Genomic DNA, 27,629 nt, shown 5'->3' with positions numbered 1-27,629 from the left:
AGTGAGGTTGTGTCTGTCTGAGAGCACCATGATCTTGTTGTCCCTGGTCAAAGGGCTCCTCTCTCTGCAGGCAGGGAGGCAGAGAGAGAGATAGGGCTGGTTAAAGTTTAACCCTGCAGGCTCATAAAGCAGCTGGGGGACAGTGAACCTTTGGAGTTTGATATGATGTGATGACAGAATCACCCCAGTGACACGTTGCTAAATTCCCCAGAATGAAGGACTGAGTCTTCCGGGTGTTGATCTCTGGAATTGCTCAGGTAAGCTTAGCTCCCTAACTCTTCCTGGTTGTGTGTCTGCTACTTTGGAGTCTTGTAAAAAAAAGAAAAGGCTCCCCTTGGAGAGGGGAGCTTAGCACTGAGGATATTTTTCATGTGACAGATCTAACTGATCAACTGTGGTCAAATGTTGTGTTGGGTGACTCGTATGGTTCTGAGGACACGGCCGAGGTAAGAAAGCAGGAGGCAGGCATGGTTAGATGGTTTCATGTAGATGTTTGGAAACAACTTTGATTCAACCAGTGGGGTGTCATTTTCTGTTCATCTTGTTGATGTTGAAGGTGTCACATGTGTGACATGCCTGGCGGGGAAAAGCCGACGTTTGAAAAAGTCATTTTAATTCAGTCGTTTATACTTTTGTAGCCGGTCTGCCATTTTTATTTGTCAATTGATTTTAGGACAGTAAGGGCATAGTATTCACAGTAGGGCACTTACAGTTTCAGATGAGACAAACGGGTTAACAGTAGCTCTTTCAACTGAAATGTAATCCTATTAAATACACCTACTACTTCCTACCACATACCACGTAAGGTATGGTAGGCCAGATTACAATGAACATATGGGACCTTAGTCATAGCTCCATTTTAAATTCGACGTCCAGTAGAAACAACACATAATAACCCAGTAAACATTAAAGGAGACTTATCTCAAAAGGAAAGATAATTCATAAAACGTGTGACTAATGACTCCAAAAGGGAAATGAGTCTGAACTATTTGATATCATTTGTATTATAAATCTTATTGGACTCATTTCTCCAGCAGCAACAGCGGCCAACCCAGTGGCCTTCAGCCCTGTGTGTATTTAGTCTCAGTCAACAAAGCTACTAAAAGCAGGTACTGATCACTGCCAGATAAGCCTCCGTCTAGTTATCTTGTTTACGCAAACGGTAACCAGGCTATCGTGAAGAGAGCCCCAGACAGAGTGAGAATAAGAGAGAGAGAGAGAGAGAGATTGTAATGGAGTTCTGTGGTATTATGTCCACTCAGGGCCTACCCTCATAACAACGCCTTCTCTCCAAGCCACCCAGAACAGAAATAGAACCTAAAGACCGTTTTCCTCCCCAGGTGTTTACCTAGGCTTAAAGTGGCACCCGCGTAACCCAATACCTCATATTTGACAGTAAAGATTCATTGAAGGTGTTTCTTGGTCAGGGAATAGAAGAGTGATGTTGCCATGGCTGGCTGCCTACGCTAATGTTGTGCTAGTGAATGATTAGGCAATAACTCATCTCTCTAGACACCGGCCTGGAGAGTATCATAATGGCAGCTAATACTGAATTCACAGATTCAAATAAATGACCTGGGTCCCAGTATTGTTACTGATGACCGTGTGAACAAACAATCTGAAATCTGAAATGAGAGTGTGAAACCATATCACCTCTGGCTTGACTGTCGTGAATGACGGTGCTCGACTCGAGAGCAGGTCTACTCCAGTATTTCATATTTTGCCTGGTGTCTTGACATTTACAACAAAGCCTTCCAGACAGCCGTTGAGGAGAGTGATGAGGAGTGAACTGTGAAAACAAAGACATCTGTGGGCTTGTGTGTGTTGGCAGAATTCACTTTCTTAAAGGAGAGATTGGCTTGACTGTATTTGGAAACATTTCAAGGTGAAAAAGACAGTGTGTGCATGATATCATCATTTCCGTCATGATTGGCACTTGAGAACGTTTGAAGATCGTTTGAGTGGCCGTCACCCCTCACGTACCCTTTGACCCCTTCTGAGTGGAGCCTTGTCGTCACTAGCAGGCCTCTCTTTGATCCATACGTGTAGAAAGAAACAGAGACAATCAGGATGTAAATGATTGCAACACTCAGAGTTGCCTGTTTACTGTATCTTCCTGATGAGTTAATCAACCTCTTACCAACAAAAGGGGATTATCTTGAAGTAGCCTATAGTGTGCTAGTGTTGGGCGTCTTGTGTCTTGTGATTGGTCATTGAAAATCAAAAGGCTTGATTAAGGGACCCTTATTCAAAGCTGTTGCATAAATACTTCATGTATGTCTTATGTGGCAGTACATAAGTGTGAGAGAGTGGGGTGGAATAGATTGAGACAAAAGGGGCCTCAGTGGGGGTCTGCTGTTCCTGTGGTTGGCTGAGTTTCGTTAATAATTACATAGCTGTCCTTGACAGGGAACTGAATGAAATAGGCTTCTCTCTACATGTCGTCATGACATGGAGCAATGGCATTAGTGCACAACAGCTGAGTACATGTTGGAGGTGCTATTCAGCCAAAATCATACTTGATCATTCTGTAAAGGCAATCATTCTGTAAAGGCAATCATTCTGTAAAGGCAATCATTCTGTAAAGGCAATCATTCTGTAAAGGCTAAAGTGTACTTATGAGCAAATGTATCCCACAATACAGAGCACAATTGTTTTGCTATATGTGGAATACATTACCGAAGGTCTGAACCAGTTCAAGAGTTTATGCCTAAAAAGTGAAAATAGTAACAAAAGAAGGCTCAGGCATGGTAACAGTGTGATTTGGTGACCTACTGAGCTCCAGTTCAGTCGGGTAACTGTATGGGTTGTTCAGCGCTGTCACTGATGTGTTCTGCATTGTGATTTAATTTCAGTGAGCACCCCTAATTTTGCTGATTTATTGCTGACAATCGCTCTCAATGGAATCTAATCAAAAATCCGGGGATGGACTGACGGGCATGCAGAAAGAGGAGCCGCTGCGTGCACTCATTCAGCGCACGGGATACCAGTTATTGCAGGTAGGAACCAGACCCCAATCATTTAGTGCTTTCACCCAGTATATGACCAATGCACAGTGTTGGATACTATCATATGGCCCCCGCACAAAAGTCATCCTTCTTTAGGGAGTTTGTGTGTGATGTGAGGAAGTGGGGCTCTGATCGAATCCGTCGCCTATCCATCAGCTTCAAACCTATTTTCGCTAGGCCTCGGTCATGACAAGTGATAATGGGGCACCACCCTGTGGTGGAAGAGACAAACGACCGGATCCCTTCGGCCGTTATTGCTGCAGTCTGGCCCCTGGCAATTGAATTTGATTGGTGCTTCTACAGCTCTTACTTTATTGCTATGTGGATCGTCTGGGCAATTTGTGCACAACTACAAGATCATACCAAATGAAGATATCAGGGAGATTTCTATATGAATGCTCAAATCTCTCATTCGGAATGAAACCTGCATTACAAAAGGGCTTTGAAGTGGTAGGAAATCCTTACAAACCCTGTGCTATTGGTTACTCATTCCAGTTGTGTCCACAGGAGAATGGTCAGAGGAGGTACGGCGGGCCCCCTCCAGGCTGGGAAGGCCCTCCCCCAGAGAGGGGCAGTGAGATCTTTGTGGGGAAGCTACCCAGGGACCTCTTCGAGGATGAGCTGGTCCCCCTGTGTGAGAAAGTAAGAGATGTTTGCCCACTTAAAACAGTTGCCAAAGTGTAACCAGTTGTATGTCCTTGTTTTAAAAATAAATCCCCTTTCTATTCACAGTTTGGGAAGATCTATGAGGTTCGGATGATGATGGACTTCAACGGCAATAATAGGGGATATGCATTTGTTACCTTCACCACCAAAAATGAAGCTAAGACCGCCATGAAACAGCTCAATAACTATGAAATCAGGTAAGCAATCACATGACACAAGGAAATGAAATGGAGAAAAAGCCCTGTGTCGCCTAATGGTCAGCTACCAGAAACATATGCCTGAGTCATGGAAAACTCATTGCAGGACTACGAACACTCTCTTCATCAGCATACAGCAACGATATTGGATTTCATTGTGTACATCGTTGACAAACTAAATCAATCTTCCCATTCAATTCAATCTGTTTACTCTCCAGGAACGGAAGACTTCTAGGAGTGTGTGCCAGTGTGGACAACTGTCGTTTGTTTGTGGGGGGTATCCCCAAATCCAAGAAGAGAGAGGAGATCCTGATGGAGATGAAGAAAGTGACAGATGGGGTGTTGGAGGTGATTGTTTACCCCAGTGCTGCGGACAAGACCAAGAACAGGGGCTTCGCCTTTGTGGAGTACGACAGTCACCGCGCTGCAGCCATGGCCAGAAGGAAACTATTACCAGGTACTAGACCCTTATTTCATACAATTAACAGTCATAGCACTGAGAATCAGTCAGTCAGTCTAATCGGTCAGTCAGTCTAAAAACAGCATCATTGTCACATAATCCTATGGAAGGATATAGTGTATCATATTGGATCATGATAACTTTGAGACTTTTGACTGTGAAAACCAATTTGGGTCTTATGACTCTGGGTGGGCTGATTGGCTGAAACGTTGAACTTCCTGATCTTCTTCCCCAGGGAGGATCCAGCTGTGGGGACACGCCATCGCCGTGGACTGGGCGGAGCCTGAAGTGGAAGTGGACGAGGACACCATGGCAACGGTGAAGATTCTCTATGTGAGGAACTTGATGCTGGCTACTACAGAAGAGACCATCGAGAAGGAGTTCAACAGTATCAAACCAGGCAGGTTCAGTTACAGTACAGCCGGAGAGTGTGTCACGTTTGGGTTCAACAACGAGTTTCTGTATAGGAGTGTGTTGTAATGGGGTTGATAAGCAGATGCATGTTAACGATCCACAGGTGCTGTAGAGAGAGTGAAGAAGATCAGAGACTACGCCTTTGTCCATTTCACCCAGAGAGAGGACGCGATAAGCGCCATGGATGCAGTGAACGGAAAGGTATAATCTCTCACACTTTCTCTCTCGCGGGCCTCTCTCTCGCACTGGTCCATCCCAGGACATGTAATGTTATGACGACATGTGCTTTTATCTAAAGTGACTCCCAGTTAACCATACGCGCAATATCAATACATGCAACACATGTGGGAATCAAATTCACAAACCCAGAACCAAGCAGTATCACACAACAATGCACGATCCAGCCACACAACCGTCCTCTACACTGAACAGTTCCTAAATGTCAACTCCTCCCCTAGCTGGTGGATGGCTCTCCCGTGGAGGTGACCCTGGCCAAGCCGGTGGATAAGGACAACTACGTGCGCTACACCCGGGGTACAGGTGGCCGTGGTGGGGCCCTGCTCCAGGGGGAGTACACCTACACACTGGGCCAGGTGTATGATCCCTCAGCAGCCTACCTGGGTGCCCCAGTGTTCTACGCCCCACAGGCATATGCTGCTATTCCTAATCAGTTCCGCTTCCCCAGTGCCAAGGGGCATGTGGGTGGCCGTGGCCTGGTGCGCACACCCTCGGTTAGAGGTGGGTACCCTCTCTCTGCTTCCTCTCCACAAACAATCAGTGAGACACAATTGAACTATCAATCTTTGTCTTTGAGTACCTGACTTGATCAATGGTATCTGCTACAATCACTTGAGAGATCCAAATCCAACCAGCCTCGATGGGTAGATTCCAACATCAGCACTTCACTGAAAGATTCAACTGAAATGACTTTGGTCTAAATTGCAATGAATGGTTTTGATCAACAGCATGTTCTAAAATAGTTCATTCAAATGAGGCTGGAGCCAAATACACATTTTGCAATGATACAGTGTATTTTCTTTCATTTATGTCTATGTTTGATCTCCTAATAGAGATAAGTTACCCATTTTCATGCATTTAGCACTTTGCTGTACTGCTTTATTTATAGTAGTAAGAGATTTGGGATGTCTGACTGTCATTCAAAATGTGCTCTCCATGGCTGCATATTACAGTCTAGTATGACAAGTGCGATCATTCAATTAAGTTGGATTTGGGGGGAATTGAACATGTTGAAAATGGAATCATTGAAATGAATGACGACCAACCAAAAATCAAAATCGAAATAACGCCACAGCTTTAAGTGGTGAAAATGAGAATCGCTGTACTGTGCCGGCCTGGATGACACCACAATCAGTGTTTACATCGTCTTGATGGCCCCCAGGTGATTTCTGGTGATTTTGATTGGATTTAATGCCTTCTTGCATTCCTAGAAATTTACATGAATGTACCTGTAGGGGCAGCGGGGGTGCGCGGAATGGGTGGTCGCGGATACCTTGCCTACGCAGGTGTAGGCCGAGGCTGTGCCACCTACCAACTAAAGACAGACAAGCACCCCGACGACAAGCTCTTTGACCTGCTGCCGGGCATGGAGCTCACGCCCATGAACCCTGTGTCTATGAAGCCTCCCGGTATCAAACATGCGCCACAGGTACACACCTCCCGGACGAGGCAATGCATGAGAACTGCATGATGAGGAACAACAACAAACACACACACGCACCCACACACTTACTTATTATCCCTAAATAAGGTATTCAGAATTCTGCTCCCTCAATAATTGAATGTTGCAGAAAAACAATGTCATATCATTGATTGATCTATGGATATGTGTTGATTCGTATACCATCTTCCAGATCTTGGAGGATGTGTGTCAGAAGAACAACTGGGGGCAGCCAGTTTATCAGCTTCACTCTGCCATTGGACTTGATCAAAGGCAACTGTTCCTCTACAAAGTCACCATTCCAGCTCTGGCCACCCAATACCCTAATGTGTAAGAAACACAGCCATACTTTGGAGTCTACTGTACACATCAGTTATGTTTTCAATAGTGGCTTCCTATATCGAAGGACCCCTTTGGATAACATAACCTTATAAAGAAGTTCACTTTAAAACATTTTTTTTTTTTACCGAATCTGTGTTTTGGATGTTACAGAAGTGCCCAAACACTTTCTTTGCGATACCACTTGGTTTTGAGAAGTAATCCAACAGCAATAAAACTCTTTGTGCTCGTTAAGAAGTTGCAAGGGCACAGATAAAACATGAGCAAAGACTCCAAAAACACCCAAACATTGTCATTTTAGAAACGGCAACGCTCTCAGTATAGCGATGCAGGTCTTTAGATGTCGTACACATGAAATTGTGTCATTCCCAACTTTATCCGCAGCGTTATATTCCATGTCAGGCATGTGGCGCGTGCGACTCGAGCGATACTTCTTCCGTGTAGCTCTCGCATGAGCACACAGAAAGGTAGGCTCTAGCTCCTGGGAGGGCAACTCCAGTCCTCCAGGGCCTGATTGGTGTCACACTTTTTCTCCATCCCTAGCAAACACAGCTGATTAATCAGATTGCATTCTAAACTGAAGATCATGATTCGGTGATTATTGGAGTCAGATGTGTTAGCTGGAACTGGGGTAAAACTGAGACACCATATCAGGCCCTCAAAGGACTGGAATTGCCCACCCCTGCTATAGCTCGAGTCACACAACATGTAATATAACGTTGTGGATAAAGATTGTAATGACACATCCGCTGAATAAGCATGAGGAAATCTATCGCTAGTGGGGTCAATTTCTAAAGCCAAGTGAAATCGCAAAAAGAGCAAGTGTCTGGGCTCTTCTATTACATACCATTTACATACATACAACATCAACTTCTTTAACCTTCTCTCCCTCCTTTCCTCCAGGCATCCGTTCACCCCAGCCAAGCTGTGTACTGCTGTGGATGAGGCCAAGGTTCATGCTGCAGAGCATGCCCTGCAGACCCTGGGGCTGCAGACAGAGGGCGCTGAGGCCTCATCTGCAGCAGTAGCTGCATTCCCAGGTATGTTGTAATTTACTTTTTTTTTAACCTTTATTTAACAAGCCAAGTCAGTTAAGAACAAATTCTTATTTACAATGACGGCCTAGGAACAGTGGGATAATTGCCTTGTTCAGGGGCAGAACGACCAATTTTTACCTTGTCAGCTCGGGGATTCCATCTAGAAACCTTTCGGTTACAGGCCCAACACTAACCACTAGGCTACCTGCCTCCCCCAAAGGTCAGTAAGACTAACCAATCATCCAACCCTCTCTCTAGAGTAGGTCGCTAGCCTAGAACCACATAATGGTATACACTACAAATACTAACCAAACCAAAAGGCTATCCGGCCTTCACTGTGGCAACCCGTGGAGACGGTTAGGGAGTGTTCTAAGTTCTAGTGCAATCCTGGAACCTCATTAATGGCATATTCTGGCAAGTGCTAGTTTGTGATAGGTTCTAATAAAAAAACGTATCTAACAGACACAATAACAGTAAGATATGAGATTAAACCATTTACAGTGCCTTGCGAAAGTATTCGGCCCCCTTGAACTTTGCGACCTTTTGCCACATTTCATGCTTCAAACATAAAGATATAAAACTGTATTTTTTTGTGAAGAATCAACAACAAGTGGGACAAAATCATGAAGTGGAACGACATTTATTGGATATTTCAAACTTTTTTAACAAATCAAAAACTGAAAAATTGGGCGTGCAAAATTATTCAGCCCCTTTACTTTCAGTGCAGCAAACTCTCTCCAGAAGTTCAGTGAGGATCTCTGAATGATCCAATGTTGACCTAAATGACTAATGATGATAATTACAATCCACCTGTGTGTAATTAAGTCTCCGTATAAATGCACCTGCACTGTGATAGTCTCAGAGGTCCGTTAAAAGCGCAGAGAGCATCATGAAGAACAAGGAACACACCAGGCAGGTCCGAGATACTGTTGTGAAGAAGTTTAAAGCCGGATTTGGATACAAAAAGATTTCCCAAGCTTTAAACATCCCAAGGAGCACTGTGCAAGGGATAATATTGAAATGAAAGGAGTATCAGACCACTGCAAATCTACCAAGACCTGGCCGTCCCTCTAAACTTTCAGCTCATACAAGGAGAAGACTGATCAGAGATGCAGCCAAGAGGCCCATGATCACTCTGGATGAACTGCAGAGATCTACAGCTGAGGTGGGAGACTCTGTCCATAGGACAACAATCAGTCGTATATTGCACAAATCTGGCCTTTATGGAAGAGTGGCAAGAAGAAAGACATTTCTTAAAGATATCCATAAAAAGTGTTGTTTAAAGTTTGCCACAAGCCACCTGGGAGACACACCAAACATGTGGAAGAAGGTGCTCTGGTCAGATGAAACCAAAATTGAACTTTTTGGCAACAATGCAAAACGTTATGTTTGGCGTAAAAGCAACACAGCTGAACACACCATCCCCACTGTCAAACATGGTGGTGGCAGCATCATGGTTTGGGCCTGCTTTTCTTCAGCAGGGACAGGGAAGATGGTTAAAATTGATGGGAAGATGGATGGAGCAAAATACAGGACCATTCTGGAAGAAAACCTGATGGAGTCTGCAAAAGACCTGAGACTGGGACGGAGATTTGTCTTCCAACAAGACAATGATCCAAAACATAAAGCAAAATCTACAATGGAATGGTTCAAAAATAAACATATCCAGGTGTTAGAATGCCCAAGTCAAAGTCCAGACCTGAATCAAATCGAGAATCTGTGGAAAGAACTGAAAACTGCTGTTCACAAATGCTCTCCATCCAACCTCACTGAGCTCGAGCTGTTTTGCAAGGAGGAATGGGAAAAAATGTCAGTCTCTCGATGTGCAAAACTGATAGAGACATACCCCAAGCGACTTACAGCTGTAATCGCAGCAAAAGGTGGCGCTACAAAGTATTAACTTAAGGGGGCTGAATAATTTTGCACGGCCAATTTTTCAGTTTTTGATTTGTTAAAAAAGTTTGAAATATCCAATAAATGTCGTTCCACTTCATGATTGTGTCCCACTTGTTGTTCATTCTTCACAAAAAAATACAGTTTTATATCTTTATGTTTTAAGCCTGAAATGTGGCAAAAGGTCGCAAAGTTCAAGGGGGCCGAATACTTTCGCAAGGCACTGTAAATGTACGTCATTTCTCCTGATCTGCAGGTTACACAATAGCGAACACATCAGCCTCAGTAGCTGCCTCCCAGCTCAAACAAGCTGTCACCCTGGGCCAGGACCTGACAGCATACGCTACCTACGAGGGCTATCCGGCCTTCGCCGTGGCAACCCGTGGAGACGGTTATGGGGTGTTCTAAATTCTTAGTATATACATTCTCAGTCTGTGTAAAACTTATGTAGTATCCATTATGTCAATTTCATTTGATTGTGTTGATCTATTTAGTGGTAGAGGACCAGAATTAGATGTTGTAGAGTTAGCAAATTGTCAGAAGTAGATTGTTTATGATGCATTTTATCATTATTTTGACAGCCAATTTTTTTTTCCAAAATCATCTTTTATATGACACAGTTGCTGGTTCATAGTGACGGACTAGTGACTTCCTTTGATCCAATAGAGGTTGTAGTGTCCCTTTCAAGTTTGTTCAATTGTCCCTAAAAGTCTTTATAGTTCCTCATAAAATCATTGATAGAAGTAGAGTTTGCAAATGTCAGGGATACCATTTCTGCCATAGTTTCAATGGTGACCTTTACTTTCTACCTAAATCTCCTGCAGGTGCCTTTTGATGTTGTTGCACAGTTGTACATTGTTAGACTGAAAACACTGGTGTAGTTCAGCCACTTTTGATGGTGAGATGTGTGAAAAATGTTTTTTTTCTTTCCTGCTATTTGTGTCTCAGTATTTACAAATGCATACACAATGTGTTTCCCTTCTCTTTTCCGATGTTATAGTGTGCAGAAAGCGAAAACCATCCACAAGCTGTGAAGCTGAACTGCCTATTTTAATATTTGAAGGTTTTGTTGTCTATGGAAGTCTGTGCAAACGTGTCTGTTTCATCCATGGGATATTTATTGTCAAAATGTCTGATTTTACATTGGAGTGTTAGCTATGGACGATCCTCTTGAACAGAGATCGACGTCATTCTGTTTTGCTTATTTCCCTTATTACCTTACACCCGACCTAGGCTTGTGAACATGGACGTTGGAAGTGTTAACACACTTATCAGGGCACGAAACGACACTGATAAATATGATAATGCCTAAGCAGTGACAGTATTAAAGTGTGTATAGCACTTAGAACGTATTTTTATACCAGAAATCCAACACTATTTGTATAGTTATATTGTTTTTGGATATTTCAAAATTCTGTGCCTCAATAATTGATCTGAAATCCCATAAAAGCAAATGATAAAGGGTTGAAATAAATGCTAATCTGAAATTTAAGGAGAAATGGGTACATTTTTGGCGAAACTACATGTGGTACTGCTTTGGGTAATTAGAAAGTGTCATGAACTGCGATTGCCCATGATGAATAAACCAACTGCATTTTGAGAACTGCTTTCTTCACTTTACTACAACCTTTTCTCTCTACATATGACTAAGAAATGCGTCACAATACTTCAAATCCTTTAATTCTATTCAAGAATCAGCACTGCACATAATGACATACTAAAAACATGTGAATAAACGGATCATAGACAAATGATGTTAAACTTCCATGGGAGATGAAATATAGACGAGCACTGAAGCAGCTCTCATTCAAAACCACACGTATTTTCCCCTCACACCTTGTAGAGTGTAGACCCCGTTTGGCACATGGGCTATTTGCACCTCAACCCAAAGGCTGGTTTTGTTTTGAAGCATGGGACTCGTGTAATGCTTTAGCATGGGACTCGTGTAATGCTTTAGCATGGGACTCGTGTAATGCTTTAGCATAGGTCTCGTTTAATTAAAGCTTTAGTACTGTACATGCATTGTGTTACATTGAAATAGAGAACATACAATCTTTATCATATCAGGGCCACTAGAAGTGTACACTATCGTCTGCCTTATTTCCACTGCCGGTCTAGTCGTATTCAAATGATCAGTGGTTAGTAATTCTACTTTATTTTGGAGACTCTGAAGACATCCGACACACCCTCATACGCTATGATCACAGTCTCTAGGAATCCCTTCCGCTGTTTGTAGTGTCCAAAGTGTCGGATCCTGTAGGAGCCAGCCTGGGCTGACAGAGGGATGTGCCACTCAATGGTAGCATTGCTCTCCGCTCCATTCTTCACCCAGTGAAACCTATTGGGAAAGGAGAGGAGAGGAGAGGAAAGGAGACGAGAGGAGAGGAGAGGAGACAAGAGAAGAGGAGAGGAGACAAGAGAAGAGGAGAGAAGAGGAGGAGACAAGAGAAGACAAGAGAAGAGAAGACAAGACAAGACAAGAGAAAACAAGAAAACAAGAACACGGGGGACATGAAGGGGTCAGTGTCACCCTCCATTCACACCCTCCATTCGAACCCTCCCCCCCCACCTCCACCCCTGATGTCGTCCGGATTATATTGTCTGAGCTGCTCAAAGAGACTGTGACCTCATTACTGTCACACAGATATATATCAGGCTTTAGACTCATCATGACCACACCATGGAGGTCAGTGGAGCAATGCAGACCCCATTAAACTAGGGTTGAATCTAACCCTAATTGGGCTATACCACCTCTAAAGACCACCCCCAAGCAATCATCCTGCCCAACCTACCAATGCTCCTCTCAAAATACCTGTTATGCTTGCAATTAACGTCGCAGCCAAACTCTGCCAATGAACGACCAACTCGGCCATCAACAATCAAAATACACTACATCCTTATGATTTCTTTAGACACATCTTGTGTGTCATTGTGAACCTGGATTTGAGCCTGTGTTTAAAGGGATACTGTGAGATTACCCAGAGTCAGATGAACTGGTGGATACCATTTTTATGTCTCTGAGTGCAGTATGAAGGAAGATAGTGGTAGTTTTGCGAGACAACTAAGCCAACGCTAACTAGCATTAGCACAATGACTGGAAGTCTACAGGTACAGTAGCAATGCCAGCGTACCAGTAGACTTCCAGTCGTTGCGCTAACGCTAGTTAGCATTGGCTCGGAAACTACTGCCAACTTCCTTCATACTGCTCGAGTTCATCTGACTGGGTGAGTAGAATAGCCTGTGTGTTAAGCTGTGGTGATAATCAGGTACAAGGTGCTGACTCAGCACAACATTATCAACGAGTGGTCCTTGAAAGATAAGGCCCGATGTGAATAATGCCCAAGATAAAATAATCAAACCGAACAGATAGTTTTCCAGGTGCCGTTAATTATTACAGAGGCCAATAAAAATGGATTGGGTCTGATAGAGTGTTTATGAAATAAGGAATTTGAATGAACAGTGCTCTCTACCTTGTCTCCCAAGAGGCATCTGTGTGAACGACGTCCCAGTGTGCTGTGCTGTTATGATACTTTTCCACGGTAACAAAAGTCTTATCCCTCTGAAATGACATGGTATCAGTGATGTGCTACCCACTATACAACCAAGGTATCTAAAGAAGCATAATGCCATCAATGATATTAGTTAAGTGTAAGATTGCGGCCTCACAATGTCTCCTGAGTGTCTTGGATTCCCTGCAACAAATGTGACAGAAGCAACATCCCCCTACAGGAATACATTAACATCGCTTGAACTGCATTCATATGCTGAGGAGATTCAGTATTGATGTTGTAAACACATTTTTTTTAAACATCAGCTCATAGCATTTTGACCAAGTCAGACTTACAACCGTGTACTCTGGGTCCACTCGCTCTAAAACCTCTCCAAACGTGGTGTTGATTGGCTTTTTGTCTACAGCCGCAGCAGGAAGCAAGCTGAACAGCTGACTGTCCTTGAAGAAAGGGGGCTCGGGACCCTTGGGCAGCTCCTGCTCTTTACCCTGTGAGCATAGGAGAAGTTGAAATACAGTAGGCTGGAATAGGACATTCACTGTAACAGGAGCCGGTACGTGTACTGTACAGTATGTGGTCCTCACCTCTGCAATGGCCTTGGCCAGGCCCCTAAACTTCTGAATGTATGCAGAAAGTGTATGAGGCCCGTAGATGGTGGAAGCTCCTTCATAACGCTGGATCTGTAGAAAAAAATACTCATCAGTGTCTATGGGCCCTTTTGTGATCAGTGATTTGATACCGCTCAAAATCGCTTGTTCTCTCGTACCTGGTACTCCTCATAGGTGGTGATGTAATGAGTGTAGATGTTGCACAGGCCAGCGACGACCACCTCAGCGTTACTGAATGTTCCCTGGGCCTCCAATTCCTGATCAACAGACACATACACAAGCATCATGTAGTTCACAACGATGGGGCTGAAGTGGAGTAGGTCGAGAGCTTCAAGTTCCTTGGTGTCCACATCACTAAGGATTTAACATGGTCCAAACACACCAACACAATTGTGACGAGATAAAACTATAGTAAATACATTCATGTCACCAAATAATTGATTAAAACACACTGTTTTGCAATGGCATACAGTAGCCTCAACAGCACTCTGTTGTTCTCACCCCATTCCATAGACTTACACAGTAATTATGACAACTTCCAGAGGACGTCCTCCAACCTATCAGAGCTCTTGCAGCATGAACTGACATGTTGTCCACCCAATCAAAGTATAAGAAAATGAATCTAGTACAGAAAGAATAAGCTACAGCCAGTAGCTGTAGCTAAAAGCTAAATCATTCTCTCTACTATTATTCTGACATTTGAAGTCAGAAGTGTACATACACCTTAGCCAAGTACATTTAAACTTTTCACAATTCCTGACATTTAATCAGAGTAAAAATTCCCTGTAATAGGTTAGTTAGGATCACCACTTTATTTAAAGAATGTTCAATTTCAGAATAATAGTAGAGAATGATTTATTTCAGCTTTTATTTCTTTCATCACATTCCCAGTGGGTCAGAAGTGTATATACATTCAATTAGTATTTGGTAGCATTGCCTTTAAATAGTTTAACTTGGGTCAAACATTGTGGGTAGCCTTCCAAAAGCTTCCCACAATGAGTTGGGTACATTTTGGCCCATTCCTCCTTACAGAGCCGGTGTAACTGAGTCAGGTTGTAGGCCTCCTTGCTCGCACATGCTTTTTCAGTTCTGCCCACACATTTTCTATAGGATTGAGGTCAGGGCTTTGTGATGGCCACTCCAATACCTTGACTTTGTTGTCCTTAAGCCATTTTGCCACAACTTTGGAAGTATGCTTGGGGTCATTGTCCGTTTGGAAGACCCATTTGTGACCAAGCTTTAACTGATGTCTTGAGATGTGCTTCAATATATCCATATAATTTACTTCCTCATGAAGCCATCTTTGTGAAGTGCACCAGTACCTCCTGCAGCAAAGCACCCCCACAACATGATGCTGCCAACCCCGTGCTTCACGGTTGGGATGGTGTTCTTCGGCTTGCAAGCCTCACCCCTTTCCCTCCAAACATAACAATGGTCATTATGACCAAACTGTTCTATTTTTGTTTCATGAGACAGAGGACATTTCTCCAAAAAGTACGACCTTTGTCCCCATGTGCAGTTGCAAACCATAGTCTGGCTTTTTTATGGCGGTTTTGGGGCAGTGGCTTCTTCCTTGCTGAGAGGCCTTTCAGGTTATGTTGATATAGGACTCGTTTTACTGTGGATATAGATACTTTTGCACCTGTTTCCTCCATCATCTTCACAAGGTCCTTTGCTGTTGTTCTGGGATTGATTTGCACTTTTCGCACAAAAGTATGTTCATCTCTAGGAGACAGAAATACATCCACACCTCCAATTGACATGTCAATTAGCCTATCAGAAGCTTCTACATCCATGACATCATTTTCTGGAATTTTCCAAGCTGTTTAAAAGGCACAATCAACTTAGTGTATGTAAACTTCTGACCCACTGGAATTGTGATACAGTGAATTATAAGTGAAATAATCTTTCTGTAAACAATTGTTGGAAAAAGGATGTGTGTCATGAACAAAGTAGATGTCCTAACCGACTTGCCAAAAGTATAGTTTGTTAACAAGAAATTTGTGGAGTGGTTGAAAAACGAGTTTTAATGACTCCAACCTACTCCAACTTCCGACTTCAACTGTATGTTGCAAACTTTCATTCATATGCTAGGTTGTAAAAACCTCATGATGGGTATCGGGAACATTAGAGTATCATGTAGTAGCCGAAACCTATCGATGTTACATTGAGCTGGGTGAATGGAATATGAATGATAGTCATCCAATATGCTGCAATAGAATAAAAAAAATATTGGCCTCCCTAATCTTGAACGGCACCGTCCACCCATGCTGTTTACTATCCGTTATTTTATTCCTAGTTACAGTGCATTCTGAAAGTACTTAGACCCCTTGACTTCTTCCACTTTGTTACTTATTCTAAAATGGATTACATTTCCCAACCCCTCATCAATCTACACAAAATACCCCATAATGACAAATCAAAAAAATTAAATATAATATATACATAAGTATTCAGACCCTTTACTCAGTACTTTATTGAAGCACCTTTGGAAGCAATTACAGCCTTGAGTCTTTTCGGGATGATGCTACAAGCTTGGCACACTTGTATTTGGAGAGTTTCTCCCATGCTTTTCTGCAGATCTTCTCAAGCTCTGTCAGGTTGGATGGAGAGTGTCACTGCACAGCTATTTCCAGTGATGTTCAATCGGGTTCAAGTCCGGGCTCTGGCTGGGCCACTCAAGGACATTCAGAGACTTGTCCCGAAGCCACTCCTGCGTTGTCATGGCTGTGTGCTTAGGGTCGTTATCCTGTGAGAAGATGAACCGTTACCCCAGTCTGAGGTCCTGAGAGCTCTGGAGCAGGTTTCATCAAGGATCTCTCTGTACTTTGCTCCCTCGATCCTGACTTGTCTTCCAGTCCCTGCCGCTGAAAAACATCCCCACAGCATGATGCTGCCACCACCATGCTTCACCGTAGGGATGGTGCCAGGTTTCCCCCAGATGTGACACTTGGCATTCAGGCCAAAGAGTTCAATCTTGGTTTCATCAGACCAGAGAATATTTTTTTCTCACGGTCTGAGAGTGTTTTTGGCTAACTCCAAGTGGGCTGTCATGTGCCTTTTACTGAGGAGTGGCTTCCGTCTGGCCACTCTACCATAAAAGCCTGATTGGTGGAGTGTTGCAGAAATGGTTGTCCTTCTGGAGGTTATCCCATCTCCACAGAGGAACTCTGGAGCTCTGTCAGAGTGACCATCAAGTTCTTGGTCACCTCCCTGACCAAGGCCCTTCTACCCCGATTACTCAGTTTTTCCGGGCGGCCAACTTTTTCCATTTAAGAATGATGGAGTCCAGAATGTCCTTGGGGACCTTCAACGCTGCAGGCATTTTTTGGTCCCCTTCCCCAGATCTGTGCCTTGACACAATCCTGTCTTGGAGCTCTACAGACAACTCCTTTGACTTCTTTGCTTGGTTTTTGCTCTTACATGCACTGTCAACTGTGGGACCTTATATATAGACAGGTGTGTGCCTTTCCAAATCATGTCCAACCGTTTGAATTCACCACAGGTGGACTCCAATCAAGTTGTAGAAACTTCAAGGATGATCAATGGAAACAGGATGCACCTGAGACTCAATTTCAAAGTCTCATAGCTAAGGGTCTGAATACAGTATTTATGGTTTAAGGTAAGGTATTTCTGTTTTTTATTTTTAATGCATTTGCAAAAACCTGTTATCCCTTTGTCAGTGTGTAGACTGATGAAGGAACATTTTTCAATACATTTTACAATAACGCTGTAACGAAAAAAAATGTGGAAAAAGTCAAGGGGTCTTAATACTTTCCGAATGCACTGTATACAGTGGGGCAAAAAAGTATTTAGTCAGCCACCAATTGTGCAAGTTCTCCCACTTAAAAAGATGAGAGAGGCCTGTAATTTTCATCATAGGTACACTTCAACTATGACAGACAAAATTAGGAAAAAAAATCCAGAAAATCACATTGTAGGATTTTTAATGAATTTATTTGCAAATTATGGTGGAAAATAAGTATTTGGTCACCTACAAACAAGCAAGATTTCTGGCTCTCACAGACCTGTAACTTCTTCTTTAAGAGGCTCCTCTGTCCTCCACTCGTTACCTGTATTAATGGCACCTGTTTGAACTTGTTATCAGTATAAAAGACACCTGTCCACAACCTCAAACAGTCACACTCCAAACTCCACTATGGCCAAGTTCAAAGAGCTGTCAAAGGACACCAGAAACAGAATTGTATACCTGCACCAGGCTGGGAAGACTGAATCTGCAATAGGTAAGCAGCTTGGTTTGAAGAAATCAACTATGGGAGCAATTATTAGGAAATGGAATACATACAAGACCACTGATAATCTCCTTCGATCTGGGGCTCCACGCAAGATCTCACCCCGTGGGGTCAAAATGATCACAAGAACGGTGAGCAAAAATCCCAGAACCACACGGGGGGACCTAGTGAATGACCTGCAGAGAGCTGGGACCAAAGTAACAAAGCCTACCATCAGTAACACACTACGCCGCCAGGGACTCAAATCCTGCAGTGCCAGACGTGTCCCCCTGCTTAAGCCAGTACATGTCCAGGCCCGTCTGAAGTTTGCTAGAGAGCATTTGGATGATCCAGAAGAAGATTGGGAGAATGTCATATGGTCAGATGAAACCAAAATATAACTTTTTGGTAAAAACTCAACTCGTCGTGTTTGGAGGACAAAGAAGGCTGAGTTGCATCCAAAGAACACCATACCTACTGTGAAGCATGGGGGTGGAAACATCATGCTTTGGGGCTGTTTTTCTGGGGACCAGGACGACTGATCTGTGTAAAGGAAAGAATGAATGGGGCCATGTATTGTGAGATTTTGAGTGAAAACCTCCTTCCATCAGCAAGAGCATTGAAGATGAAACGTGGCTGGGTCTTTCAGCATGACAATGATCCCAAACACACCGTCCGGGCAACGAAGGAGTGGCTTCGTAAGAAGCATTTCAAGGTCCTGGAGTGGCCTAGCCAGTCTCCAGATCTCAACCCCATAGAAAATCTTTGGAGGGAGTTGAAAGTCCGTGTTGCCCAGCAACAGCCCCAAAACATCACTGCTCTAGAGGAGATCTGCATGGAGGAATGGGCCAAAATACCAGCAACAGTGTGTGAAAACCTTGTGAAGACTTACAAAAAACATTTGACCTCTGTCATTGCCAACAAAGGGTAAATAACAAAGTATTGAGATAAACTTTTGTTATTGACCAGATACTTATTTTCCACCATAATTTGCAAATAAATTTATTAAAAATCCTGCAATGTGATTTCTGTTTTTTTTTTCCTAATTTTGTCTGTCATAGTTGAAGTGTACCTATGATGAAAATTACAGGCCTCTCTCATCTTTTTAAGTGGGAGAACTTGCACAATTGGTGGCTGACTAAATACTTTTTTGCCCCACTGTATGTACACATTCACCTCAATTACCCCATACCCCTGCACACGGACCCGGTACTGGTACCCCTTGTATAAGCCAAGTTATTGTCACTCAGTGTGTATCTATTATTACATGTTTTACTTTTCTATTATTTCTCTATTTTCTTTCTCTCTGCATTGTTGGGAAGGGCCTTAAGTAAGCAATTCACTGTCAGTCCAAATCTGTTGTATACAAAGCATGTGATTTGATAAAATGTGATTTGTATGACATACATTCATATTTAAAACATAAAGAATGCTAACAGAATATTTGCCTTAATGAGTGGGTGTGCATGCATGTGGTGTGTGTGCGCGTGCATGTGTGTGTGGGCCTACATTTGTATGTGTGTGATATTTGATTCTCACCTGCTTGACTGCCTCTCTTATCCTCCTTCCTGACATCGTGCTGCAACACAACGGGTCAACAGAATTCAATCAATGTCTTCTACACGTCAGCTAAACAAACACTGCGGACTGTCTCTTTTGTGTTGTGTGTTCTCTCTAAACGTTGACTTGCATTGTTCTTTCAATGTGCGCCTGAATGCGTGACCAGCAACCACAGAGTCACAACCTGTTCCATCTCAAGTCCAACTCTAACTCATTGTTGCTTAATCACATTTTCCATGGCAGCATTGTGAGGAGAATCTAATTAGGGTCTATTAGGGTAATAAAAAATAAAAAACTACAGACTGTAGTGGAAACTCACGTCATTTCTCCAGGGATAGCCACAATGGCCACAGGTCCTATGGTGATGATCTGAACGTCCACAATGCTTGGGTGCCAGGGGAGGGGCCAGGTCATCTAAGGCAGAGAACGACACGGTTACCGTCACATCTCACCGATGGTGGCATCATGTACCGTACACTGACACACAGCTCTGGCTATGGAAACCCAATTTCCCTACTGTAACGCCACAGTTCAAGCCCATGGAATGTCTCTGGCCGCACTTGGACCGCAATGGAAAAAGGCAGAAAGAGAACAGTGCCCACCTCTCCAGTGCTAAAGAGAATAGGTTTGGGTTGGTGGCAGTCCTGTGTCTCATTGGAGGGAGCTCCAAGCAGTGCATCTCTAATTCCGTCCCAAAATGGGTCACCCTCAACAGCCCCTGGATACATACATTTCAGAACAATTCAGTACATTGAGGGGTGATTATCTCAGTGACAGGTATCTTAATATAGTACAATAATATACATTGAGTGATCAAAACATTAGGAACACCTTCCAAATATTGAGTTGCACCTCAATAACGTCGGGGCATTCCACAGGGATGCTGGCCCATGTTGACTCCAATGCTTCCCACAGTCGTGTCAAGTTGGCTGGATGTCCTTTGGGTGGTGGACCATTCTTGATACACACGGGAAACTGTTGAGCGTGAAAAACCCAGTAGCGTTGCAGTTCTTGACACTCAAACTGCACTTAAATACCAATACCAAATGCCAATATCAAATACCAATCTACACTGATTGAAGAGGATTTAACAAGTGACATCAATAAGGGATCATAGCTTTCACCTGGATTTACCTGGTCAGTCTATGTCATGGGAGGCGCATGTGTTCCTAATGTTTTGTCCACTCTGTGTATAATGGACCATAAAAAGCAGAGAAGGGTTTCTAACCTTGTGTGAAATTGAGGTCGCCTCCTCCGTCTGTAGTCCCTGCGGCGAAGCTGTGGCCCAGGGCTGGTTTACAGGTTCTGCCCTGATTGTGAGAGACAAGCGTGGTCAGAATCACAAAATTCAATACATATTGTATCAAAATGAACTGGGTCAAACTTCTGTAGTTATAATAATTAGAATAATAATAATAAGGTGGGTGCTTATGTTTGTCCTATTTCATACATGTACAAGAGTGTATAAATACGCGTGTGTGAATTGAAAATGTGTTTTTTTGCACATCCCAACTCTTCCTGAGACACCCTTAGAGAGTGGGATCACGGCCAGTGTCTGCCATAATCGACGGCGACCCTGGAGCAATTAGGATTAAGTGTCTTGCTCAAGGGCACATTGGCAGATCGTTCAGTTATATCACACTGCAGTCGACATCAGGGAATTATATTATCCTTGAAAGTACTTCCAGCATTATCTCTGATGTTGATAAAGCAAGGCACCATAAAAGTCAATACCTAGAACATCCTCTTAGTGTTTCAAGATAAAGAGTGAGGCAGAGGTGAGAAGTTGAATCGAGGGCCTTCTTTGTTACTTGCGACACGCTTTTTGGTTTGGCTCCCTGTGTGCTCTTACAGGTTTAGAGGTTAGGTTTAGAGTTAAGGTTAGGGTTTCTCACTGTGTGTGTAGAGTTTAGCTGGACGGTCACGTCAGTCATATTCACCCACTGATGGGCTGCATGGAGGGGCCCACGAACCTCCTGTCTGGCCTTACCATACAGATCCTTTAGGGGGCAGACAACAATATTTCAGGCATTTACAGTTTAGTCATTTAGCAGACACTCTTATCCAGAGCTAATTAATGCTAACTTAATTAGCATTAAGTGCCTTGCTGAAGGGCTGATCGACATGTTTCGCCTAGTCCAACGTTCTTGACCCTTAGATTACCTAGATATGAATCACCAACTCAACTAATCTCTTGATTGAGAAGATAAACATCTATCCACGTAATTGGTTTCTCAGCAAGGCAAAGTTGTTTCACAGATCATGGACTTAAAATGGGCATATCACTCATTGTGACCGGTAAGATGTCTTACCTTTGCCCTTTTGAAAATGTTCTCTCCTATGATCTTGGTGTTGTTGAACATGTCAGATCCTGCCGGACCCAGCGCAACACACATTTTTAGCTGGAAAACATCACACAAGAGGTGGTGTACACAGGTTGGAGCGGTAGTGTTTATTTTTGCTATGGATTCTATGCGAACATAAACTCTGGATTTGCACTGAACGTAAACATGCTGATGATGTTCAGTAAACGTCTGATACAGTATTCCATGGAGTACTCCTATTGTTTTGTGTCTGCCGTACACACCCCTCCGATGGGACAGGAGCTGTTGAGGTAATCACAGGGGAGTCCAGTGTTGGCACAGAATGGCCCTCTGATGTTTGGGCTGGCGTCTCCCAGGTTAGAAGAGGCAAAGGCTGCCACAAACGGCCCCTGGAACAAGACACAGTGTCACACATACAAATGGAGTAAGGCGTCCTTCACATACAGTACCAGTCAAAAGTTTGGACACACCTACTCATTCAAGGTTTTTTAATTAAAAAAAAAACATAGTAGAATATTAGTGAAGACATCAAAACTATGAAATAATCACATATGGAATCATGTAGTAACCAAAAAAGTGTTAAACAAATCAAAATATATTTTTGATTTGTCAAAGTAGCCACCCTTTGTCTTGATGACAGCTTTGCACACTTTTGACATTCTCTAAATCAGCTTCACCTGAAATGCTTTTCCAACAGTCTTGAAGGAGTTCCCACATGTGCTGAGCACTTGTTGGCTGCTTTTCCTTTCACTCTACGGTCCAACTCATCCCAAACCGTCTCAATTGGGTTGAGGTCAGGTGATTGTGGAGTCCAGGTCATCTGACACAGCACTCCATCACTCTCCGTCTTGGTCAAATAGCCCTTACACAGCCTGGAAGTGTGTTGGGTCAATTTCCTGTTGCACCCCCACACCGTCACACCTCCTCCTCCATGCTTCACGTTGGGAACCACACATGCAGATATCTTCTGTTCACCTACTCTGCATCTCACAACGACACTGCAGTTGGAACCAAAATTCTCCAATTTGGACTCTAGACCAAAGGACACACTTCCATCGGTCTAATGTCCATTGCTCATGTTTCTTGACCTAAGCAAGTCTCTTTTTCTTATTGGTGTCATTTAGTAGTGGTTTCTTTGCAGCAATTTGACCATGAAGGCCTGATTCATGCAGTATCCTCTGAACAGTTGATGTTGAGATGTGTCTGTTACTTGAACTCTGTGAAGCATTTATTTGGGCTGCATTTTCTGAGGCCGGTAACACTAATGAACACATTCTCTGCAGCAGAGAATATGACACACCTGTTAATTGAAATGCATTCCAGGTGACTACCTCATGAAGCTGGTTGAAAGTATGCCAAGAGTGTGCAAAGCTGTCATCAAGACAAAGGGTGGCTACTTTGAAGTATCTAAAATCAAAAATATATTTGGATTTGTTTAACACTTTTCTGGTTACTACATGATTCCATAATATTTGTTATTTCATCGTGTTGATATCTTCACTATTATTTTTCAATGTAGAAAATAAATGAGTGGGTGTGTCCAAACTTTTGCCTGGTACTCTATATATTCCATATATTACACAATGTGTCAAGTCCTGACCTTAGTTTCTTTTTTATGTCTCTATTTTAGTTTGGTCAGGGCGTGAGTTGGGGTGGGCATTCTATGTTTTGTTCTGTGTTTATATTTCTATGTGTTTGGCCTGGTATGGTTCCCAATATGAGGCAGCTGTCAAATTTAGTCTCTGATTGAGAACCATACTTAGGTTGCCTGTTTTCCCACTTTTGTTTGTGGGTGGTTATTTTCTGTTTAGTGTGTGTTGCACCTGACGGAGCTGTTTCGGTTGTTCTCTTTTGTTACTTTGTATTTAGTGTTCAGTTTATTAAAATGATGAACACTTACCACGCTGCACCTTGGTCCTCACCTTCTTCTCCCGACGACAATTGTTACACAATGTAATATATTTAATATACATATTTATTTTGTTTTCCTGTCCCATGAATGTAAGTTTCCAACATCACTTTATTAATCAATACTTGAAATGTTCCCAGCTCTAATGAACTCATACCCCGATTTAGCCAAGTTTTGCATATGTAAACAGTCTGAAAGTTTTGATATTGTTAAAGTAAGAAAGAAATCAAAGCTCAGCTCTCGAATGATTGTGGAGAGCTAAGTTTAATCAACTTGCTTAACGGAGAACTGCATTAACATGATTTAATTACAGAAGTTAAGTTTATTACACATTCAGCCCAAAAGTGCAGAAAAATAACATTTAGATTGGCTCTGTTTATTTCTTCCACACAGGCTCTCAACAGACTCGAGTCACTCTCCCAACACACACATTCAATCATTCTGTAGTTGCAATGGGGAAACGGCCAACAGCCACCACGTCTCTATTATACTAAATATGAAAATGTTGACTGGACAAGGATAATGAAACCTCACCTCTCCAGGCAAGAAGCCAATGTTTTTATCCTGCTCCAGTAGGTAAGAGGCATAGCCCATGTTATCACTGCTGACCATCTGATTGGTGTAGTTCATACTGACGGCATGGACAGCGAACCAGCTGAAAGTGACAGTGCCATATGTCAATGGGTCTGATAAATGTGAACCAGCGGGTCAGAGGGCCTCAAAGACATCTCACTGACATTCTTATAAGTCATTATAGCCAGATTTTGACCACAACAGGCCACAGGTTGGGCTTGTATGATGCACATAAGAGGTGGAAACGTGTTTCTTATTTACCTGAGCATGCCCATACCATCTCCATCCAGGTCTGTGAACTTCAGAAGTGTGACCTGCTTGTCTGTGTTGGATTTATACCTGTAAAAGGTTGTATGATTGAGAGTCTACAATACAAATCCATTTCTGAAACATTCATTAATATGAACAAGCCTGGTCTACAAGCTGTATCCTGTATTTATACTTTGTGAGCTACTGTATAAAAAAAATGGTACAAACATACTTGTTCCTCTCCTCTGCAGGGTTGTTGAGGTAGGAGTGAGGACTTCTGTTTAGGTTGCTCTCCTCAAGCTCTCCTTTGCTCATGTAGATTCTCCCAGGTTTTATATTCCTGTGTGCTATATCAATGCTCTAAGTGGACACATAAGGTTTTATTGTCAAACCGCAAACTCCAACAGCATTTTCACTAGTTCATCCATTTTATTGTATTAGATACCATATATAGTGAAGTAATGCAACTCAAGTACTGTAATGCATAAAACGTGATCAATATAGTCAACTTGAGGCTGTAAGATAAATGGATTTATATATTGCAGTCAGGAGTGACATAGGGACAGGCACCTTGACAATTCCATTGACGATGGCTTTGATGGAGGGTTTGATGTAACCTTTACTAGTGATCATGAAGAGGGTGTATTGGAAGTACCCACCCAGACCAGAGTGTGTGTGGGTGCCGCTCAGAATCACGTTGTCCTGTCTGTACAGGATACCATATTTCACCTCAAGTTCCTTCAGCACCTAAAATGGATGAGACAACACTGACTACTAATTCAAACGTATGCATTTTTTGAGTGTGTTTTATAGCGCATTTGCATTCTCCATTTCCGTCAGCCTCCTCCTTGATTCTGAAAGTTGATAGAGCTTAACGTGTGTGTGTGTGTGTGTGTGTGTGTGTGTGTGTGTGTGTGTGTGTGTGTGTGTGTGTGTGTGTGTGTGTGGTTCGGTATACTGTAGCTCACCTCCAGCCGTAGCCTCTGAGAGACCATGCCGATGTCAGCTGTCACAAACACCACCCTCTTGCTCCCATTATCCACAATAAAGGCCCTGCTGAAGAGGCGGGTGTGGATACCCGCAGCAGTCTGCTCCAAGTTCGCATAGCCCATCTGGAATGAAGATATACCATTAACTTCCCTGGTTTATGGCATTGTAAGTGCAAACTGTAAACAAATAAAAAATGAGGACTCCTTATCACAGATCTTATCTCGTTGTCTCGTCATAAATGCTATCACAGATTCTTATCAGGTACTTCTCAATGTGGGTGGTTCAATCTCGGGCCACATCTCCATGACAATGATTTGTGAGCATACAAGAGACGCCACTAGTGTAATGCAAGAAGCATGCATGACGTTTTGTGAAATAGTCAAGAAAATACAAAAATAAATAAAACTTCAGTTTGAAGGACCGCTGCCACTCACCAGGGGGACATCCCCAGGGGGTCCTGTGCAGTCTGCTCTGCCCACCCCTATGAGGTATGGGTTCTCATGTAGTCCTGCAGTAGGATTTACTGTAGGCTCTGGTTCCTCTGTAGTCAAAAAACATTACACATCAGTTGTTCACACCATCAAAAATAAACACGTTTCTGAATTAGACTTTTAGAAATAAAAGGAATGGAGATTTAATTTTTGTCAGTCATGTGGTCAAGGAACGTTTACTCGTATTCGTAAATAAACAACATGTTAAACCCCTGCTATCAATTCAATTCAAGGGCTTTATTGGCATGGGAAACATGTGTTAACATTGCCAAAGCAAGTGAGGTAGGTAATATATAAAGTGAATATATAAAGTGAAATAAACAATAAAAATTAACAGTAAGCTATCTCGCACTAAAATAACAAACTGCCCATATGAGCAAAAGCAGACATGAACTCTTACGCAATCGGTCTTCCCAGTGGACGGCCATGACTGAGATGAGCCCCACAGACACTGCGGTCATGACCACAAACAGGACCATGAGGGTGACTTCGAGGGTGCTCAGGCCACAGCACACTGTTTTCCCCCGAGCCATGGCCCAACGCTAAGCATAACAGACATGGTGGTAAGAATGTTAATAGAGGCACTTCTTAGAAATGTGAGAAGTGCTTCATGAAAGAAAGTCATTCAGCTTAAATCTTGACAGAAGCACACTAATGATACGAAATGTATTAGAAAATTATTGCAAATAGAAGAACGAAACGGTTATTGAAAAACGTAATAAAATCTGTTTATGCTGCATCGTTTCATTCCGTTTTTTGCATGGTTTTATTTTGTAACTGGACAGAAAAGTGTAACCTGTCTAAATTGACTATATTCCACAAGCAATCACAACTGTTGAAGCTCCAATTCTTTCTAACATTGAATGACATTCCAAGATAACAACGGTCAATAGCAGAATCATTTCTAGTTCACTGCAGAATGACACGTCATAGCACACCACGAGAGCATAACGGGTGTTTGTCATGGAGTAGAAAATGCCATTACCCATACATACGAATTCCATTTCAACGTAGCAAAGCAACATGGTAAAAGCATGTCATACTCACGTATTGTTTACGCGCTCCTTGAGCGACGGATCAATATCTTCAGGAGAAAAAGACAACACGGATGGAATTGTGTCTAATTGACCGACAAGGTTATAGTGTACAGTCCTGAAACAAAGGTAATATGACTTGACTGATATTTTTTTTTTTACAGCCTGTATTGAAAACAACCCAACAGTACAATAAAATAAATATCCGCCTTGTCCAAAGGTGGCTTTTGTTACATAACTATTAGATTTAACTTAGAAGTATTTTCACTCCAAAAGGTCATAGATGTGTATGGTTGATTACAGTGATATAATATTATACACGTGACCAAACTGAGCAGAGAAAGATCACTTCTTCAGTACATAAATACAACAATCACAGATTAAGTGTGCTAAATATGATTTATTTCCTGTCGGATACATTTTTCCCATGGTTACACCACAATCAGCTCTTCCCATTG

The 27,629-nt window shown here is 42.7% G+C and overlaps 2 protein-coding genes across 4 annotated transcripts; one reads left to right on the top strand and one right to left on the bottom strand.

The window, feature by feature from the left end:
* On the top strand, positions 1-11,708 carry LOC139376580 (apobec1 complementation factor). 2 transcript variants are annotated; one of them, XM_071119331.1, is made up of 12 exons: positions 1-257; positions 2,856-2,999; positions 3,516-3,650; positions 3,741-3,871; positions 4,090-4,328; positions 4,567-4,731; positions 4,849-4,946; positions 5,204-5,483; positions 6,194-6,411; positions 6,617-6,753; positions 7,666-7,802; positions 9,949-11,368. In XM_071119331.1, the coding sequence occupies exons 2-12, from the start codon at positions 2,901-2,903 to the stop codon at positions 10,098-10,100; spliced, it is 1,791 nt and encodes a 596-aa protein (XP_070975432.1). In that variant the 5' UTR covers positions 1-257; positions 2,856-2,900; the 3' UTR covers positions 10,101-11,368. The 2 variants fall into 2 exon arrangements, with proteins under 2 accessions (XP_070975432.1, XP_070975433.1); XM_071119332.1 differs by having other exon boundaries at positions 153-257; positions 6,218-6,411; positions 9,949-11,708.
* LOC139376579 (N-acylsphingosine amidohydrolase 2) lies at positions 11,356-27,378 on the bottom strand. 2 transcript variants are annotated; one of them, XM_071119330.1, is made up of 21 exons: positions 27,185-27,378; positions 26,538-26,679; positions 26,081-26,187; positions 25,625-25,768; positions 25,227-25,403; positions 24,889-25,016; positions 24,669-24,746; positions 24,369-24,489; positions 22,189-22,314; positions 21,914-22,003; positions 21,497-21,601; positions 20,830-20,911; positions 20,204-20,319; positions 19,921-20,015; positions 19,581-19,620; positions 13,968-14,066; positions 13,786-13,881; positions 13,537-13,689; positions 13,359-13,415; positions 13,163-13,251; positions 11,356-12,030 (listed from the first exon to the last, which is right to left on the bottom strand). In XM_071119330.1, exons 2-21 carry the CDS (start codon positions 26,668-26,670, stop codon positions 11,841-11,843), a joined length of 2,226 nt encoding a protein of 741 aa, XP_070975431.1. In that variant the 5' UTR covers positions 26,671-26,679; positions 27,185-27,378; the 3' UTR covers positions 11,356-11,840. The 2 variants fall into 2 exon arrangements, with proteins under 2 accessions (XP_070975431.1, XP_070975430.1); XM_071119329.1 differs by having other exon boundaries at positions 11,666-12,030; positions 13,537-13,881; positions 27,185-27,365.
* Positions 27,379-27,629: the final 251 nt, after the last annotated feature.

This window comes from Oncorhynchus clarkii, chromosome 20, assembly GCF_045791955.1.
Source record: "Oncorhynchus clarkii lewisi isolate Uvic-CL-2024 chromosome 20, UVic_Ocla_1.0, whole genome shotgun sequence".
Lineage (NCBI taxonomy): Eukaryota > Metazoa > Chordata > Actinopteri > Salmoniformes > Salmonidae > Oncorhynchus > Oncorhynchus clarkii.
The sequence above is the reverse complement of the archived record's forward strand: the minus strand, read 5'-3'. Positions and strand labels throughout refer to the sequence as shown.

Excerpts from the sequence above, each read along its gene's own strand:
- LOC139376580 (XM_071119331.1), top strand. The coding sequence starts at position 2,901 with ATGGAATCTAATCAAAAATCCGGGGATGGACTGACGGGCATGCAGAAA. Across the intron at positions 3,000-3,515 it reads CGGGATACCAGTTATTGCAG|GAGAATGGTCAGAGGAGGTA; the intron begins GTAGGAACCAGA and ends TTGTGTCCACAG. Across the intron at positions 7,803-9,948 it reads AGCAGTAGCTGCATTCCCAG|GTTACACAATAGCGAACACA; the intron begins GTATGTTGTAAT and ends CCTGATCTGCAG.
- LOC139376579 (XM_071119329.1), bottom strand. The coding sequence starts at position 26,670 with ATGGCTCGGGGGAAAACAGTGTGCTGTGGCCTGAGCACCCTCGAAGTC. Across the intron at positions 26,188-26,537 it reads CCACTGGGAAGACCGATTGC|AGGAACCAGAGCCTACAGTA; the intron begins GTAAGAGTTCAT and ends TTTTGACTACAG. Across the intron at positions 20,912-21,496 it reads AGCTAAACTCTACACACACA|GGCAGAACCTGTAAACCAGC; the intron begins GTGAGAAACCCT and ends TCTCACAATCAG.